The sequence below is a fragment of the Diabrotica virgifera genome, chromosome 8 (assembly GCF_917563875.1).
Source record: "Diabrotica virgifera virgifera chromosome 8, PGI_DIABVI_V3a".
Taxonomy (NCBI): domain Eukaryota; kingdom Metazoa; phylum Arthropoda; class Insecta; order Coleoptera; family Chrysomelidae; genus Diabrotica; species Diabrotica virgifera.
Window position 1 is genome coordinate 105,547,929 of NC_065450.1, and position 20,160 is coordinate 105,568,088.

The 20,160-nt window shown below is 33.8% G+C and overlaps 1 protein-coding gene across 2 annotated transcripts in view; it reads right to left on the reverse strand.

Moving 5' to 3' along the window:
- Nucleotides 1–438: 438 nt before the first annotated feature.
- The window catches only part of LOC114344933 (uncharacterized), a 1,261,996-nt gene continuing 1,242,274 nt past the window's right edge, over nucleotides 439–20,160 (reverse strand). For both annotated transcript variants that reach the window (XM_050658192.1, XM_050658190.1), the window contains one exon: nucleotides 439–604. In XM_050658192.1, coding sequence (XP_050514149.1) covers nucleotides 514–604 — 91 coding nt within the window. In that variant the 3' untranslated portion in view covers nucleotides 439–513. The remainder of the gene's footprint in view (nucleotides 605–20,160) is intronic.

The window sequence follows — 20,160 nt, forward strand, 5'->3', positions numbered from 1 at the left end:
AGTATTGTAAAAAATCACTGAAAAACAACATAAATACAGTTTAATTTACTAGATAAAATAATATAATCCAAAAATTAACCGAACACAAACCAAAAGTAAAAATATTAACAACACTGTATGTAAATGAGTCACCTTAAACGAATCAAAACAACCATTTAAAAAACCGTATATAATTATCCCATTAATTTTCATTATGAAGACCAGGAACTATACTGTGATAACAATTAAATAAATAAAGCGAAAGTGTTTCTTTTCTTTGGTCAGAAAATTAAAAATGTCTCAAAGTTCAAAAATAAAACTTAACCAACAAGTAGATTTCTTGCTATTATTTATTATATTGCAATAACACTTCTGTGGTAAAACAAAACCCCATTTCTCGTCATTTCTGCTTTCAATAACCGTTCAAAAAATTATCTAATCTAATAAGTATCAAAAATCTTCCATTCGACGTTTTCATTATAAAAATCCTATTCCACAATTTCTTTACAAAAATATTAAATAACCTCACATATATTATACATTAGTGTTATCCTGTGCATCTGGAACGTTTTGTTCTAAATATTCATCTTCGTCTTCAGACTCTCGTTTGCTGCCTACCCCTAATCTGAAAATACGACAGTAAAATTAGATTTTATATCTATCAAAATTTTATGAATTTTTTGGAATTGCAGAGTTTGTAGTTGGAACTAAAAATTCGTTAATACGACGAATGTATTGTATAGTTTAATATTCTTACTCAAAAAGCTCAAAAAGCACCGATAGGCGAAGCAACAAACCTAGGAATTTTGTGCAGTAACATGAATCGTCATACAACTTCTTGCATTCGATTTGGGAGAATGTCAGGAAATTTTGTGAACTAAATTGATCTCCGGAAGTTGAAAATTGCATTTTGGGCATAAGCATAAGAAAAATGCATTTTCAAACTTTCGAAGAGATGGAAAATGAAAAATTTAGAACTAGGGAAATATTGATGGAAGTTAGTTCAATTTTTATAGTCGGGGGTTTTGGGGGTCGCTGAACACGAATTTCATGTCGGTAATGGTCTCCAAGGTTCTCCAACCTTGGTGCCCAGGTTGCAACTCGTTGCCTGGAGTTTTGTTATATTCATTAAAAATCAGTCAATAACCATTACTCGGGGGGTTTTGGGGATCGCCCAAGGTGGAACCCGTCGTCTGGTGTTTAATGTTATAATCATTCAAAATCAGTCAATAACCATTACACGGGGGTTTTGGAAGTCGCTAAACAAGAATTTCATGACGGTGATCGTCTTCGAGGTAGCTGGTGCCCAGCTAATATACCTAACAGAATTCCAAACGACGAGTACCATCCTGGGCACCAGGTACCTTGGAGACCATCGCCGTCATGAAATTCGTGCTTAGCGACCCCCCAAAACTCCCGATTAATGGTTGTTGACTGATTTTGAACGATTAAAACATAAAACTCCAGGCGATGATTTCCACCCTGGGCACCAGGTATCTCGGAGACCATGGCCGTCATGATATTCGTGCTCATCGATCCCCAAAACCCCCCGAGTAATGGTTATTGACTGATTTTAAATGATTATAACATAAAACTCCAGACGACGAGTTCCACCCTGGGCGCCAGGTACCTCGGAGACCATCGATGTCATGAAATTCGTGTTCAGCGACCCCCAAAACCCCTGAGTATAAAAATTGAACACAACACATTTCCGTCAATATTTCCCGAGTTCTAAATTTTTCATTTTTCATCTCTGCGAGATGCACTTTCCATCTCTTTTCTTATGCACAAACTGCAATTTTCATCTCCCGGAGATTAATTTAGTTCACAAAATTTCCTGATACTCTCTCAAATCGAATGCAAAAAGTTGTATGACGATTCATCTTACTGCACAAAATTCCTAGGTTTTGGGCTTTTTAGTGCTTCGTTGCCTCGCCTACGATAAAAAAAATTTAAGACTATCGGGGGACTGCCGACAGAAGTGAAAACTTTTTGCGAAGCAAGCACTTTCGGGTACACACTCTATCCCTCCTCCAACCATTATAACTTCGGTTGAACTTATACGCAATTTAACCTATAGTATATAAATTACTAATATCTCGCCGTGTCGACAACGATCGCGAGCTCAATGCTTTTTCCCCATCCACAGAGAAGTGCTATACCTACATTATATACGCATTGGGTGCGTCCTATACTATTTATATATACATACACATAATACATAAACGTACAGAATTTATTTCGGCGAAGCGATGACGGTCACGAATTCAATGCTTTTTCCCCATCCAGAAAGTGCACAACATCGCTACAGAAGTTTTCACTTCAAAAATACTTTAAACACTAATCACCTATTGTTCGTCCGCTATAACTTTTCCCATGCGTCACGATTCATTTTCAAACAAATTAAGTCAAAACATAAAGTGAAACGAACGTCGATGTGTATATGTTACAGTTCAAGTTGATTCTCAGTTAGAGTTGACTCCAACTAGTTGGACTCAACTCCAACTGAAACGAGCAGTAAAAGTTGATTTTAAAAATTTAAATCAACTTTTACTAGTTGGAGTTGACTCTTCCTGGATCGATTCAGTAAATGTTGATTATACGAGAATCTCAAGTGCATTTTTGATGAGTGTGCGTTTCTTTGTTTTGGCCGTTTCAACTACTTATTAGTATAGTCTTTAACGTCGCCCCCGTTAGGTAAATTATTCTGATTCGATTTTTTGCACAAACTTACTCAAAGAAATACATCCGTATAACAATCCTTATAACAAATACATAGGGTGTCACGCGGTACCGCGGTCGAAAAATTGTTTAACCAATTTCAGTAAAGTCAGTCAGTAAAGTGACTCTTTATCGAACGAGTCTGATATTACGAGCAGAGGAACAGACGCGTTCGATAAAGAGTATTGAGGTGGTGCGTACAAAATTTTATCGTCAATCATAAAAAACATTAACACTTACTTACAACTTTGATGAATTTTTTTTAATTTTAGACGAAATAAAAAAATTTGAATGACAGTAATGACAGATGACTTTTGCATGATGGCCGGTTTTGATGTTTAATCGATAGTTATCAATATTGTATACCTACCTAATTACTAGTTATCTATCTGTTAAGTTTTGATTTATTTTGTATGAATATAATTGCAAAACACTACAGAATTTTACTTTTTAACATAAATTTTATTAATAATAAGATAAATTTTGTACAATATTTTTAATAATTAAAGTAAATAAATTTTAATTTCACTCAAATAAATAATCGATTGCTGCCATTGACCACTTATATTCAATCTCGGTTAATTTGATTAACCTTCCGATGACCAACCTTTTTTTGTTACACGGATGACCAAGGGGGGGGGGGAAATAAATGTCAAAAATGACAATTAACAAAAAAATGAAGTTTTTTTTTTATTTTTTTATTTTTCTTTTATGGCATGGACTTGATGTCATTCAGCCAGTCACAACATGAGTATTAGTGTCATGTGTAGTGTGTATGTTGAGTAAGTGTCTTGTTACTTTGCAAAGTCGACGTCATTAGCGTAAAACTACTTGGAATTTCAACTTCAGAATATATTTTTTATTCGTAAAATATAGGGAATTTTTTTTATTTCAAAATATGAGGATATCTAGAATGATATTAAAGTCAAATAAAAAAATAATGAGTTAAAAATTGAAAATACTTTTGGATTTATTAAAGAAAAACATACGCTGGGGTCACAATTTCCCCCGCTTGGTCATCCGAAGGTTAATTATCGCGGCAGGTAAAGTAACATTCTTCCTTCAATACAACAAAGTGAGGGCAAATGAGTACAATACTGCCGAAAATGAGGGCAAATGAGTACAATAATGAATGATTTTAGTGACGTTTGGCGATAAACAATGATTTTAAACAAATTCGCAAAAATAAATTTTTTCATTTCGTACAAATTTTTTTTTAGATCCTTTGGGCCTTTTTTTCTCTAAAATTGACTGTGGTCGAGTTATTAGCGCCTTAAAATTTGAAAAACGCCAAAATAACCATTTTCAAGGTTTAATAACTCGGTTAAAGATAATTATTGTGAAAGTCGAGCGAGCGGCCGTGGGGTAACGGCATAATCGCTGGCTTCATACGCCAGTGCACGTGGGTTCGAGCCCTGCTAAAGACAAACCATTTTCATTTCCAATAATGACACGAGCCGTCTCACCGTGCCTCGGAGAGCACGTTAAGCCGTCGGTCCCCCTGGGCTAGTGTACATCGACACTAGTTACTTGAAACAGGGTTAAAGATGTAATTGGCGCCGGAACTGTCCGAAAGGCAAAAATGCTATACGATATTAAATATTATGAAAGTCAGAAACTAAAAAAAAAAAAATCAAAGATTAAAGCTACCTCTATAAGATCCTGAAGAAATTTTTGTCATTAGTTCATTAATAAGATATTATTTTTAATTATCAACAATGAGCGCTAACCGTTTATTGAGGCGGCCGTCAATGTGAGTGCGAATGAGATTCACCATTGGACGGCTGGAATGGTGTATCTCTTTAGCACCCACCATTGACGGCCGCTTAATACGCACTTAGCGCTCATTGTTAATAATTAAAAATAAAGCTTAGTAATAAAATAGTGACAAAAATTTCTGCTGGATCTTGTAGAGGGGCTATAAACTTTGATTTGGTCACTTTCCGACTTTCATAATAATGGATTTTAACCGAGTTATTAAGCCTTAAAAATGGCTATTTTCGCATTTTTCAAATTTTAAATCGCGTATAACTCGACAACAATCAATTTTAGAGAAAAATCACAAAATAACTTTTTTCTACGAGCGTGCAAAAATGTCTACTTTCGCGAACGCGTTTTAGTTTAGAAAGTTTTACTTTTCCGCACGCGTGTTACTTTTCCGCACGCGTTTTACTTTTCCACACGCGTGTTAATTTTTAAAAGACTCGTAGAAAAAATATTGTTCCTAACGCTTGCAGAAAGTCTCTTTTCCGCACTCGACTGCTTGCCGAACTCCCGCTTCGCGTCGTTCGGCAAACTGCAGTCGCGTGCGGAAAAGTATGACTTTCTGCACTTGTTAGGAAAATAACTATTTTCTTCAAACGTCAAATAATGATGACATTACTTATCTAACTTGATCCTGTCAAAGTTTGATGTCTCCGCCGGCAGCAGTTTTTTTTCCCATTTCTTTACGGCGGAGGGAAAAATGTTGTCATGGCAACAATATGAAACATGTCACAAAGCAACAATACAAATGTCATTAACAACAATTAAACATCATTTTTATTTATAGTAATATTAAAAGTACAATTAGTTAATGAGGCATTTTCAAAATTGAAACCGTGCAAAAATGTTCCCGACTCTTAATACGCATTGGTAATTGTTGATGATACTGATGGTCGAACACAACTTTCAGCAATCATTCCCGATGTTGGCGAATCATGAGGGTTTAAAATTTTTTGAGCGTTATCGTTCTTATTTCTTATTGAATCCTCTATATATCCTTCGGCAACCGTGCTTGATTTCCAGCCCCCATGTCGTTTGAGGCATTCTAGATTTCCGCCTCCATCAATTAAAAGTGTTGCTGAAGTTCGTCGTAAAGAGTGACCCGTGTATGCGCTTGCATCGTTTAAATTTAAATAACTAGCTACTTTTTGGGCTACTGCGCTGATCGAATGTATTCCCATGACGCTTCGGTAACACTTTTCATTTTGGTACTTGATAAGAAATCGGTTTTCTATGAAATTTTCAGGCCGCAGTGATGCATACTTTTTATACAGTTTAATGTAGTTTTGACCAATTATCTTAAAATATCTAATTTGTCGTGTTTTGCTGTCTGGGATTTTGATAATTATTACATTTTCTTTATCCTCAATGTCCACAGTCTTCATTTTTACCATTTCGTCGCATCGACAGGCGCCGGTAACCCCAATTAACAAAACAATCTGAAATATTTTTATAATTTAGTAGAGTATACTACATGCTTTGCAATATAATTTTTTTTACCTTTAATCCTAAATACAACTTATCTGGCGCTTCAAACAAAAACTTATCAAACTCGTCTTTAGTGAAAACTTTAGACTTCTTTGCAGTATATCCTTCGCTTGTCTTTTTCAGAAAGGCACGTAACTTTAAAAATTTGCTTGTATCCACATTTTTTCTAATAACTAACTCGGATTTTATCATAGAGTATCGTGACCACATTGTAGAAGATTTCCATTTATTTTCATTTTCCATTATATTAAAATATGCCAGTAAAACGTCTTCGGTAACTTGCCGTACTCCTCTTGTATCGCACCACTCTTGGAAGTGCTTGTACGCTAACCGATACTTTATTCCGGACTTGGAGGGCCCCAAACGTGCTACTGCATCATTAGCCGCGGACTCAATTTCGTTTAGGTTTTCCATTTTCGCACTAAATTTGCGCTTGCGGTTGCAACAACAATAAGCTGTCTTTAATAATTGCAAACAACTGTCAAACAACTGTAACCAGGGAGACGCAAATCCCACCGACGACTTAATTATTTTAATTTCTAACATCTAGACGACTTTGATAGTTGTCACAGTTAATTTCGAGTAAAAATAGCGTATGAATTGTACTATTTATGGTTGAAAATTGCTACGTTTGAAGAAAAAATAGTATACTTTATTCGGCAAAGAAGAGACTTTTCTTGACTTGCCCTCTATTACGCGCCTCACTTCGTTCGGCGCGTAATATCGGGCGCGTCAAGAAAAGTCATGCTTCTCCGCCTCATAAAGTAATATACTATTTTCTTCAAACGTCAAATAATGATGACATTACTTATCTAACTTGATCCTGTCAAAGTTTGATGTCTCCGCCGGCAGCAGTTTTTTTCCCATTTCTTTACGGCGGAGGGAAAAATGTTGTCATGGCAACAATATGAAACATGTCACAAAGCAACAATACAAATGTCATTAACAACAATTAAACATCATTTTTATTTATAGTAATATTAAAAGTACAATTAGTTAATGAGGCATTTTCAAAATTGAAACCGTGCAAAAATGTTCCCGACTCTTGATACGCATTGGTAATTGTTGATGATACTGATGGTCGAGCACAACTTTCAGCAATCATTCCGACGACTTAATTATTTTAATTTCTAACATCTAGACGACTTTGATAGTTGTCACAGTTAATTTCGAGTAAAAATAGCGTATGAATTGTACTATTTATGGTTGAAAATTGCTACGTTTGAAGAAAAAATAGTATACTTTATTCGGCAAAGAAGCGACTTTTCTTGACTTGCCCTCTATTACGCGCTTCACTTCGTTCGGCGAGTAATATCGGGCGCGTCAAGAAAAGTCATGCTTCTCCACCTCATAAAGTAATATACTATTTTTGCTCAGAATAACCCAAATGATCTAAAAAAAATTGTTCGAAGTGAAAAAATTATTTTTGTGAATTTGTCTAAAAAACATTGTTTAAACAATTTATCGATCAAGGTACTGCCTGGCACCCAGTAGATTTGTTACAAGGACCTCTTTTTGAGTAAGTTTGTGCAAAAAATTTGAATCGGACTAATTTACCTAACGGGGGCGACGATACAGCCTAGACTAATTTGAACATATTCAGTAACATTTAATTTCTAGAATCGGCTGTTTGTGTGAATCAGAATCAACTTTTACTAAATGGCATTGGGAAGAGTATACTTTTCCTAGTTGGAGTCTACTTTTACTATAAATGTTGAATATAAATCTTCATTTTATATTTATAATCAACTTTTACTGAAACCAGCCGTTAGAATCAACTTGAACTGTAACATATATACTGTTATGATCTACTTTTTATTACTTTAATATCAATTTATCTTTATTTGATTACTCCAATTAATTATTTAATGAATTATCCAATTGTCGCAAATCATACAAAATTCAAGTAAAATCTCAGGGTGCCTTTTTATAATACAAAAAAATATCTAAATTATCTTATGTTATACTTGTCTTCTCTCGTGGTTTCAGTATCTCTTAGTTGGTTCTAATCGGGAAAAAATATTAGGAAAGGGAGTTAAATAGAAATATAAAATAAGCATACAGAATTGTCTTTTATTATCCAAAATCAATACTCTAAAAATCGATCAAATTTTAAACCTGTGGACACAGCTGTCCGAATGAAATTCTTACCACTTAAATTATTTATTCTAGTTAAAAAAAACAATTTATCGGTTTGTTTCCGATGACTTTGATAAAACAAGCTAAACAAACAAATTTAGGTATTCGCAAAATTACCTATATAGGTCTGGATCCCGCGTATGAAAAAAAAGTTGATTAATAGCAAGCTGAAAATTTGTTAATAGCTTAAGGGTGTCTAGTCGGACAAACTTTGATATATGAGAACACTGGAACAGGGGAAGTTTTAATTGTGGAACAGGTTAAAAATTTGGAACGGTCAGACCACGAAAACAGCACATGTATTTTGTCCGACAGAACAGACTTAAACTCTCCGAACAGAGATTAAACTCTCATGCAAAAATCAGATTGCTATTTATCACCAAATGGGCGTTTTAATGAGTGGAACATGTAGAATATGTCCAATGACAGGAATTATGACAGGTGATAAATAGCAGTCTGATTTTTGCATGAGAGTTTAATCTCTGTTCGGAGAGTTTAAGTCTATTCTGTCGGACAAAATAAATGTGCCGTTTTCGTGGTCTGACCGTTCCAAATTTTTAACCTGTTCCACAATTAAAACTGCCCCTGTTCCAGTGTTCCCATATATCAAAGTTTGTCCGACTAGACACCCTTAAGCTATTCACAAATTTTCAGCTTGCTATTAATCAACTTTTTTTTCATACGCGGGATCCAGACCTAATACTTCCTATTTACTTTTTGAAATATTGGAATCTTAATTCATATGCTTTTACTCAAAATTTTAGTTTCCGAACATAAAAATATCTTGAAAAACTGAAAAATATGTGTTCAATCATTTTCAAAAATCTATCCAATCACACCAAACACCAACCCCCACTACACACCGTGGAGGTGGGGTGGGGGGTAACTTTAAAATCTCAAATGGAAACAACCAGTTTTTCTTGCAGATTTGGATTCGTTACGTAAAAGTAAGCAACTTTTATTCAAAATATTTTTCGAACTGTGGATAGATGGCGCTGTAATTGGGAAAACCATATATCCTGATACCATAGGTAAATTATAAAAACGGTCTAATATCTCGAGAAATACACTTCCAAATGAGAAACCAAAAAACAGGTTTTTAATATTTTTCGAAAATCTATCTAATATCACCAAACATGACCCTCCAACCCACCCCCTGGAGGTGGGGTGGGGGGTAACTTTAAGATCTTAAACAGCAACCCCCACTTTTTATTGCAGATTCGGATTTGTCATGAAAAATTAAGCAACATTTATTTGAAACATTTTTTAAAATTGTTGATAGATGGCGCTTTAATTGGAAAAATACGATTTATTAGCGCCATCAGCAATTTTAAAAAATATTTCGAATAAAAATGTTGCTTAATTTTTCATGACGAATCCGAATCTGCAATAAAAAGTGAGGATTGCTATTTAAGATTTTAAAGTTACCCCCCACCCCACCTACAGGGGTAGGTTGGAGGATTAGGTTTGGTGCTATTCGATAGGTTTTTGAAAAATATTAAATAGGTGATTTTTTGTCTTTCATTTGGAAGTGTATTTCTCGAGATATTAGACTGCTTCTATAATTTCCCTATGTTATCAGGATAAATCGTTTCCCAATTATAGCGCCATCTATCCACAGTTCGAAAAAATGTCTCGAATAAAAATTGCTTACTTTTACATAAGGAATCCAAATCTGCAATAAAACTGGGGGTTTCTATTTAAGATTTTAAAGTTACCCCCCACTCTACCTCTAGAGGGTGGAGTGGGGGGTCGTATTTAGTGTCATTTGATAGATTTTTGAAAATTATTGAAAACGTATTTTTCAGTTTTTCGATCCGATGTTTAGTTCGCGAAATATTCGACCGTTCCGCTACTTTTGGGACACCCTAGGGTGTCGAATATTTCGCGAACTAAACATCGGATCGAAAAACTGAAAAATACGTTTTCAATAATTTTCAAAAATCTATCCAATGACACCAAACACCAATCCCCACTACACCCCCTGGAGGTGGGGTGGGGGGTAACTTTAAAATCTCAAATGGAAACCCCCAGTTTTTCTTGCAAATTTGGATTCGTTACGTAAAAGTAAGCAACTTTTGTTCAAGACATTTTTTCAAACTGTGGATACATGGCGCTATAATTGGGAAAAACGATTTATCCTGATACCATAGGTAAATTATAGAAACGGTCTAATATCTCACGAAATACACTTATAAATGAGACACCAAAAAACAGATTTTTAATCTTTTTCGAAAACCTATCGAATAACACCAAACATGACCCTCCAATCCACCCCTTGGAGGTGGGGTGGGGAGTAACTTTAAAATCTTAACAACCCCCACTTTTTATTGCAGATTCGAATTCTTCATAAAAAATTACGCAACATTTATTCGAATCATTTTTTAAAATTGCTGATAGATGGCGCCAATAAATCGTATTTTTCCAATTAAAGCGCCATCTATTAACAATTCTAAAAAATGTTTCGAATAAATGTTGCTTAATTTTTCGTGACGGATCCGAATCTGTAATAAAAAGTGGGAGTTGCTATTTAAGATTTTAAAGTTACCTCCCACCCCACCTCCATGGGGTGGGTTGGAGGGTACGTTTGGTGTTATTCGATAGCTTTTCGAAAAAGATTAAAAATTTGTTTTTAATTTCTCATTTGGAAGTGTATTTCGTGAGATATTAGACCGTTTTTATAATGTACCTATGGTATCAGGATAAATCGTTTTTCCCAATTATAGCGCCATCTATCCACAGTTCGAAAAAATGTCTTGAATAAAAGTTGCTTACTTTTACGTAACGAATTAAAATCTGAAAGAAAAACTGGGGGTTTCCATTTGAGATTTTAAAGTTACCCCTCACCCCACCTCCAGGGGGTGTAGTGGGGGTTGCTGTTTGGTGTCATTGTATAGATTTTTGAAAATGATTGAAAACGTATTTTTCAGTTTTTCGGTCCGATGTTTAGTTCGGGAAATATTCGACCGTTCCACTACTTTTGGGACACCTTGTATATATATACAGGGTGTAACAAAAATACAGGTCATAAATTAAATCACATATTCTGGGACCAAAAATAGTTCGAATGAACCTAACTTACCTTAGTACAAATATGCACATAAAAAAAGTTACAGACCTTTGAAGTTACAAAATGAAAATAGATTTTTTCGAGTATATCGAAAACTGTTAGAGATTTTTTATTGAAAATGGACACGTGGCATTCTTATACAAGGAGCATCTTAAAGAAAAATTATAGTCAAATTTGTGCACCCCATAAAAATTTTATGGGGGTTTTCTTCCCTTAAACCCTCCCAAACTTTTGTGTACGTTCCAATTAAATTATTGTTGTGGTACCATTATTTAAATTCAATATTTTTAAAACTTTTTTGCCTCTTAGTATTTTTTCGATAAGGCAGTTTTTATCGAGTTGCGAGTTCGTTTTTAATATGTTTACATAAAAATTTTATGGGGGTATTGTACCTTTAAACCCCCCAAATGTTTGTGTACGTTCCAATTAAACTATTACTGGGGTACCATTAATTAAACACAGTGTTTTTAAAACTTTTTTGCCTCTTTGTATTGTTTCGATAAGGCACCTTTTATCGAGATGTGGCTTCTTTTTAATGTGGTTCAAAATATACCTAAAAATGTAAATCATAAATAAATTTTCATGTTATTACCAAGTCTCCATAACCGTACTTAACCATATACAAATATGTGGTGGATATGACAAATATTCAAAATATCTCGATAAAAACTGACTTTTCGAAAAAGTACTAAGAGGTAAAAAAGTTTTTAAAACATTGTGTTTAACTAATGGTACTACAATAATAATTAAATTGGAACGTACATAAAAGTTTGGGGGGATTTAAAAGAACAAAACCCCCATAAAATTTTATGGAGTGTCCAAATTTCACTATAATTTTTTATTTTTTCTTAAGATACTACTGCCATAAGAATGCTACGTGTCCATTTTCAATAAAAAATCTCTAATAGTTTTCGATATATTGGAAAAAATCGATTTTCATTTTGTAACTTCAAAGGCCTGTAACTTTTTTTATGTGTACATTTGTACTAAGGTAAATCGAACTGTTTTTGGTCCCAGAATATGTGGTTAGATTTATGACCTGTATTTTTGTTACACCCTATATATATATATATATATATATATATATATATATATATATATATATATATATATATATATATATATATACATCCCGCTATCATTATGTCATCTTTTCATGTTGCAGTCATTTGGCATCACTAAGAAATACTATCATTTTCGAATTTTAATTCGTGTATGTTTGTTGAGCGCATTTTTTAATGCCCTGTATCGTTCTCAGTTTTCTAAAATTTTGATTTTAAAAATTTAAATTATATACAAAAATTTTTACACTTCACAGCCATTTTGACTTCCACCACATAAAAATGTGTATTTGCGATCTATTTGCCGTCAATCGAGGTTGCCACGAGTTAATAATATCGAGCGTTTGAGGCCAGGTAGAAAAGGTATATTAGAAACTATATAAAAGGTGGGTTCTTTACCTGTTCGGCTGGTAAGGGTCCAAATATTTTACGAGTTGAATTGTGTTTATTTTATTTCATCTGTTAAATTATAATTTTCTCATAACGACTTAAAATATTTGTTTGAAAAATTAATTTTGTGTCATTCCATTTCAAATCACTCAATTTTGGAGCAAAAAAAATTTGGACCTCCGATTTGTCTGAAAATTGGTATATAGCTTCTGCGGGACGTAAAAATAAGATATTTAAGGTCAAAAAATCTTCTTCTTCTTTTTTTCTCAAAATGTTATTTTATTCGATTTTACAGTGATTTGGTGTTTATTTATACAAATTTCCATTTTCTCTCGTAAAGTATCAATGGAAAACATAATATTTTAATAGAAGGGACTCAAAAATGTCATTATATGGCATTATAACAAGTTACTTTGATTCAAAACAAGCTTTTGATCAAATTTTATAGTGTAGAAAACGTTAAAATACCGTTTTTTTTTACATTTTTCTCCATTCCCAAAATGCATCATAATCGATTTGGCTGAAAATTTGCCCACAGATAGACAAAACATAGGACTTTAAGTGGTCATAAGGATTTGAATTATATTACAATACCCAAAAAGTTACATGCAATATTATAGTCAAAAATATAGGCGTCTACTGTAAGTAAAATTAACTCGAAAATATCGACCTCACGACAAAAATTGTTAAAAATAAATTGTAATAATTGTAAATACGATTTATTTGGAACAATTTCAGTTCCTTCCATTTTTGTGGAAAAGTTAAAAATGGCGGAGATATTGAGCAAAACAGGTTCTCCTTTAAAATCAAGATGGCCGCTAACGTAACGGAGGAATTCATTCGCGATTTTAAATTTAGGCTACTATTGACTCCCCTAAAGATCAGAAAAATAAATTTTTGTGCAGCTTGGCATTCAAGGTCAAATGCTATCCCGACTGGACTAATATATACTTTTGAGTATGATATTACTGCATGTAACTTTTTTGGTATTGTAATATAATTCAAATCCTTCTAACCACTTAAAGTCCTATCTTTTAGCTATCTGCGGGCAAATTTTTAGCCAAATTGATGATGATGTATTTTGGGAATGGAGGAAAATGTAAAAAACGGTATTTTAACGTTTTTTACACTATAAAATTTGATCAAAATCTTGTTTTGATTCAAAATAACTTGTTATAATGCCATATAATGACATTTTTGAGTCATTTCTATTAAAATATTATGTTTTTCATTGATACTTTACGACAGAAAATGCAAATTTGTTTAAATAAACACCAAATCACTGTAAAATCGCATAAAATAACATTTTGAGAAAAAAAGAAGAAGAAGATTTTTTGACCTTAAATATCTTCTTTTTACGTCCCGCAGAAGCTATATACCAATTTTCAAATCGGAGATCCAAATTTTTTTGCCTGAGTGATTTGACATGGAATGTACCTTTTACATTTTCATTTAATTTACTTACGGTTTTTGTTCAGAATTTTGAAGAAACGCTTGGTTTGACATAAAATTTGGGACACGCATAGCTAATATGTTAAAGAAAAAAAGTGATATTGTGCCGATATGTACTTTTGATCTGGAGGTGAGTTTCGTCCGTTATCGGGGATGAAAACAAATACGTTCAAATAAGTCCGGAATTGGATAAACTGACTAATTCTAAGCAACTTCTATTTTATAGAGTTTTTCACTAAGTCAATACTTTTAGAGATATTTGCGAGTGAATATGTTCATTTTTCAACAAAAAAAAAACACGTTTTTAGACGGTTTTTCGCAAATAACTCAAAAAGTAGGTACCTACTTTATTGAAAAAAAAAAAAATTAGCAAATAGCAAATATAGCTTATAGAAAAGTGAAAAAATGGTATATGTGTCAGGTCTGTAGACCCAGTAGAAGCAGAGTTATTGCTAAGCTTTGTTTTAAAACCAAGAGGAGTAGGTAAACTAACCCTAATAGCACACGACGTCCTCTGGACGTCGAAAATAGGTCCATTTTTGGTCCTAACGTCCATGGATTATAAATGGACGTCCTTTGGACGTCCGGCGTTGGACGTCCTTCGGTGGACTAAATATGTACGTCCTTCGGACGTCCGACGTTGGACGTCCTTCGGTGGACTAAATATGTACGTCCTTCGGACTTCCGATGGTGGACGTCCGATGGTGGAATAAATACGAACGTCCTTTGGACGTCCGTACTGGACGAAATACGGACTTTTTGTGGACGTCTGAAAATCACCCCCACTACTTGGTTCCTCTGTTCACAAAACTATAACGATAGGCGATAGATTTTCGATTCACCCACCGATATCAGTTCGAAGTTGGAGAGTTGATCTCTCAGTCGTTGTCGTCGTTAGGGCTCCCGCGTAGAGTTTTATTCATTAACCACTGATTTTCATAATGTAAGAAATTATATTATATACGAATTAAAGTATAATATACTTATACATTGATGTGATCTTGATTATTTATATGAGATAATATTTTTATATGTCATTTAATTGAATCAATGCATTAATAATAATCTAATTAATTTACCAGATCACATATCAATATGTTTTCAATCTCAGGGCTTTTTATAAAATTAATTACTTACATACGTGGCTTCTAAGTATTTCTCAATGGTTCCTAATCGGGATAGGAAAGAAAAGAGTAAAATAATAACACATATGGGTTACAATTGTAATCAAAATATTGTTTATTTTATTTAAATGGCAATCACTGCTTAATATTTGCTATATCTTATTATTCTTAAACATAACATTTACACATGGGAATCTTATTTCCTTTTGGTTTCCAATTGAAAGTTTTTATTAACATTTAACTATTATGATTTATTAGCAACAATTCTATTTAAGTTTGATGAAGCTTTTCTGATATTATTGATTATGTTTCTTCAATTTTAAATGTGGTATTTAATACGAAAAACCCATACATTCATGTCCAAACAAATGAGACTGACCTTTTTCTGGTGAACTGAGAATGTCTTCACACAAGACCCGTTTCCTGCTATCCTTGGCTGCAATCAAAACCTCGTCCTGGCTTCCAGTAATGTTCTCCTCTGAAACTAGCTCGTATAGCTCTCGTTTCCTGCTTCTGTCGTGATGCTGTGTTCTACCTTTTTCGAAACTGCAATCAGCTACCGGGAACTCTTGGCTCAAGGAGGTTCTTTTACTCTCAACCTGGCCTACCTCTCGTTCCACGATAGATACTCCACACTCACGGAACTACACCGGCTTTCTCACTCTCCGTACACTACCGTCTACTACTGGACTTCACTTCTCGACAGCTCAAAACATTCTGATCTCTATTTGTCATTCATTCCCCTACTTTCTAAATATCCCTTCCAGATTCACAAATCAAACTTCCACCACCAACTCTCATTCGCAGTATTCCTCAAAACCAATTTTTAATCTTTCTAAATATGCTTAATGGATTTCAAAAGAAAAATAGTTAATTCCCATTCTAAAATTACTTTCTACTAATTACAAAATTTAATGATCTATTATCTACTTCAACTGAGTCTTATTTAGCATAAGCTAATGATTGAACCTTCCGCGAACTACGATAATGACCTATTATCGATTTCACTTGAGTTTTATTTAGCATAGGCTAATGATCGAACCTTCCGCGAACAACGATAATGGTACGCGCCATTCACTTTGTTTGTTCTAAGCGCATTGTCCCGAGTTTCGTTTAATCACTTCTTAAAATTAAATATAACAATTTGTTGTATACAGGTTGTTCTAAATTTATATGCCCGTGGTTGAGAAAATTGAAAATATTTTATATTAAATTGAATTTTGTTTATAATTATCAAAATTTAATTTTCATATCAAATAGAAATATAACAACATATACTATATATTACGTAAAACTATGAAGACGCTGTTTCACAACATAACACAGAGTCCGACCGCCTCATCGGGCCATTTAGAGCATCAATGCATAAGCCCATCCAATGGATTATTATGTGCCCCTTTGACATAGGCGCACAACATTTTAATCTACCACCCTGAGGATTCCTGCTCCTGAGTTTTTCTGAAGTGCCGAAACAGTCTATGTTCCTGATTCCTCGATCAGATGAGGAGTTTTCGGAGCCATCAACCCCAGACAGCTACTGGAGCTCCACGTTGCAGCCAGTCACTTCTTGGTAAGTGAACGCCAAAGAGGAAGCATTCAGACTCTGCTGCTACCACCGTCTGGACATAGCCTATCGATCCCTGATGGCCTAGAGGACAAACTCACCGAGAATGGTGGAAAAAACCACCAGCCAGGACAACTGGTATCCAAACATTGGTATTATTTACGTTTTTTATTACATTTACATATTTTTTCATGCTCTTTGATATATATTTCTTATTCTTTCTGGTATATTTTTCATACATTTTTCAATCTTATGGGTGTTTGGTAAAAAATAGGCCATAGCTTAACCTTGGATTACTGAGCTTAAAATAGGTCGATTTAAGCTAACTTACTTTAGTACGAAAGATGATAATAACCGAAATACAGGGTGTCAAATTTAAACTTTTATTTTATTCTTGATTATTTCCTGGGCAATACATCAATTTTGGTGTTGAATTTAGATTTCTTGTCCCAAAAAAACCCCGCTTACCAAATTTCGTGATATTATCCCATGCTTGTTAGGAAATATTCAAGAATAAATAAAATAAAAGTTTAAATTTGACACCTTGTATTTCGGTTATTATCAACTTTAGTACTAACGTAAGTTAACTTAAATCGACCTATTTTACCCTCCGAAATCTAAGGTTAATCTATGGCCTATTCTTTACCAAACACTCTGTATAAGTACATATTTGTATTCTAGCCAATCTTTTTGATTTTCTATAAAGTATAGACTTCCTTGAATTTTGAATTACAATTGTTAAAGGAAAGTTTCGCTACCGCGGTCGCCTTTTGTTCGTCTTAACTTATTACCTTTACCCATAACGGTTCTTTTGTCAAACAGATTGGGTTGGTTATTGTACCTAGTAAGCAAAAAGTATTTATCTCAGTATTTTATAATCTATTTATAATATTGAATTATCTAAAGACAGAAAGCGAAGGCGGATGAAAAAAAATTAGACAAAAGTTGAATGATTATTATAATATTATAATATAATATTACACTATACAGTGAGCACGTAAAGGTTGGAATAAATTCATTTTCTCGAGAATGGACTATTTTGGAAAAAAATCCTGAAACATGTCAATTTTTATTTTTAAATTACGACTTTTTGGCATATATATTATACTAGTAACGTCACCCATCTGGGCGTGATGACGTCATCGATGAATTTTTTAAATGAAAATAGGGATCGTATAATAGCTCATTTGAAAGGTAATTCAATTCTCTATTCAGTAATATAAACATTAACATAATTATTTATACAGGGTGTCCAAAAAAATTTTTTTGAATTAATTTAATTGACATAAAAAGAAGAATGTGCGTAATTTATTTAATTCAAAATACATTTTACTGCTATCAGAAGACAACAAAAAATGTTTATTTGGCAAATAAATATTGTTTTTTGCTTAAATTCAATATTAAAGCAGCCACCCACCAGCCTCGTGACAGTTTGAATATTTAATTTAAGCGAAAAGCCATGAATATTTTTCAAATAAACATTTTTTTGTTTTCTGAGAGCAGTAAAATGTATTTTGAATTAAATAAATTACATACATTCTTCTTTCCATGTCAATTAATTTAATCAAAAAAAAATTTTTGGACACCCTGTATAAATAATTATGTTAATGTTTATATTACTGAATAGAGAATTGAATTACCTTTCAAATAAGCTATCAGACGACTCCTATTCTCATTTAAAAAAATCATCGATGACGTCATAACACCCAGATGGGTGACGTCACTAGTATGATATATATGCCAAAAAGCCGTAATTTAAAAACAAAAATTGACCTGTTTCGGGATTTTTCTCCAAAATCCTCCATTCTCAAAAAAAATGAATTTATTCCAACCTTTACGTGCTCTCTGTATAATAAGTATACATAGATAGAATATCTTCTTTTTAAGAAATTGTCCATTATCTCCAAATGAGCAAGGTGTCGATTTGAAATAATATGTATATGTATAATATACAGCCCATTACGCACCACCTTAAAAATTGAGCATTTTTGATGTCTCGAATTTCCTAAACCAGTTGTCCCATCTAAGTGATTTTTTTTATAATATTATAGCCTAGGCTATAGGTTACCTCCTTAAGCTTGTCATGCACGGGGAGCTATATACTGTAATATATATTATATCACATAGCTCTCTATAGTAATGAGTGAGCCTGCACACACGGAACCATTAGTTCCGTGTCTCCAGGCTCACTCATTACTATAGGGAGTGATATGATATAATATACATAATATATTACAGTATAGCTCCCCGTTCATGACAAGCTTAAGGAGGTAACCTTGTAGCCTAGGCTATAATATTATAAAAAAAATCACTGAGATTGGACAACAGGTTTAAGAAATTCGAGACATCAAAAATGCATCATTTTAAGGTGGTGCGTTAATTTCTTGGAGAAGTGTAATTGTAATTTAATGTAAATAATGTAATATCCAATAATTGTAATTTAATATAAGATGTAATATAAGTTCCTTAAAAAATGTATTTTTTATTTCCCACAATACATTCTCCACAGGTCTAAATATCGTCGCTAGACGTCCACCGAACGTCCTCTCAGGACGTTAGATGGACGTTCGGCAGCACGACATTGGACCAAACTGGGACGTCCTATGAAGGTCCAATTGACGTCCACCGAACGTCCCCTCGGACTTTAGGTGGACGTCCATTGGACGTTAGATGGACGTCCATTGGACGTTTGGCAACGAGGCATTTGGACCAAACTATGACGTCCTGTTAAGGTCCAATTTACGTCCCCTAGGACGTCCGATTAAGGTCCAATTTACGTCCGATTAAGGTCCAATTTACGTTCGATTAACGTCCAATTTACGTCCCATTAAGGTCCCCTCGGACGTTAGGTGGACGTCCATTGGACATTTGGCAATGTGGCTTTGGACCAAACTAGGACGTCCTGTTAAGGTCCAATTTGCGTCCCCTCGGACCTTAGATGGACGTCCAATGGACGTTCGGTAGCGCGACATTTGGACCAAAATAGGACGTATAAAGGACGTTCCTCGGACGTAAACGGACGTCCTTAAAATCCGTGAAGGACGTCCTATGGACGTCCATTGGACGTCCTTGTGCTATTAGGGTAAAAAGACAGATTCACACCCAAGAAAGTCACTAGAAATATCTTCAGATACATCTTCTTTTTTGGTTGATCATATCGGCCTTTGACGGTAATATTGACTAAAAATCTAAAAATAAAAGGAATAACGCAGAAAATGCAAAAATCGCTGATAAAATAAATAAACTAACCTATGAAATGCCAATAGTGTTAAAATTTTATAAATGTCATTATTGTCAAAATTTGATATGAGTAAAATTGCCTGAGGTTGTACCAATTACAAACAAGGTTTACGGCGCGGGAAATTTGAATTACTCCTCTTGGTTTAAAAACAGACTATAGTGAAAAAT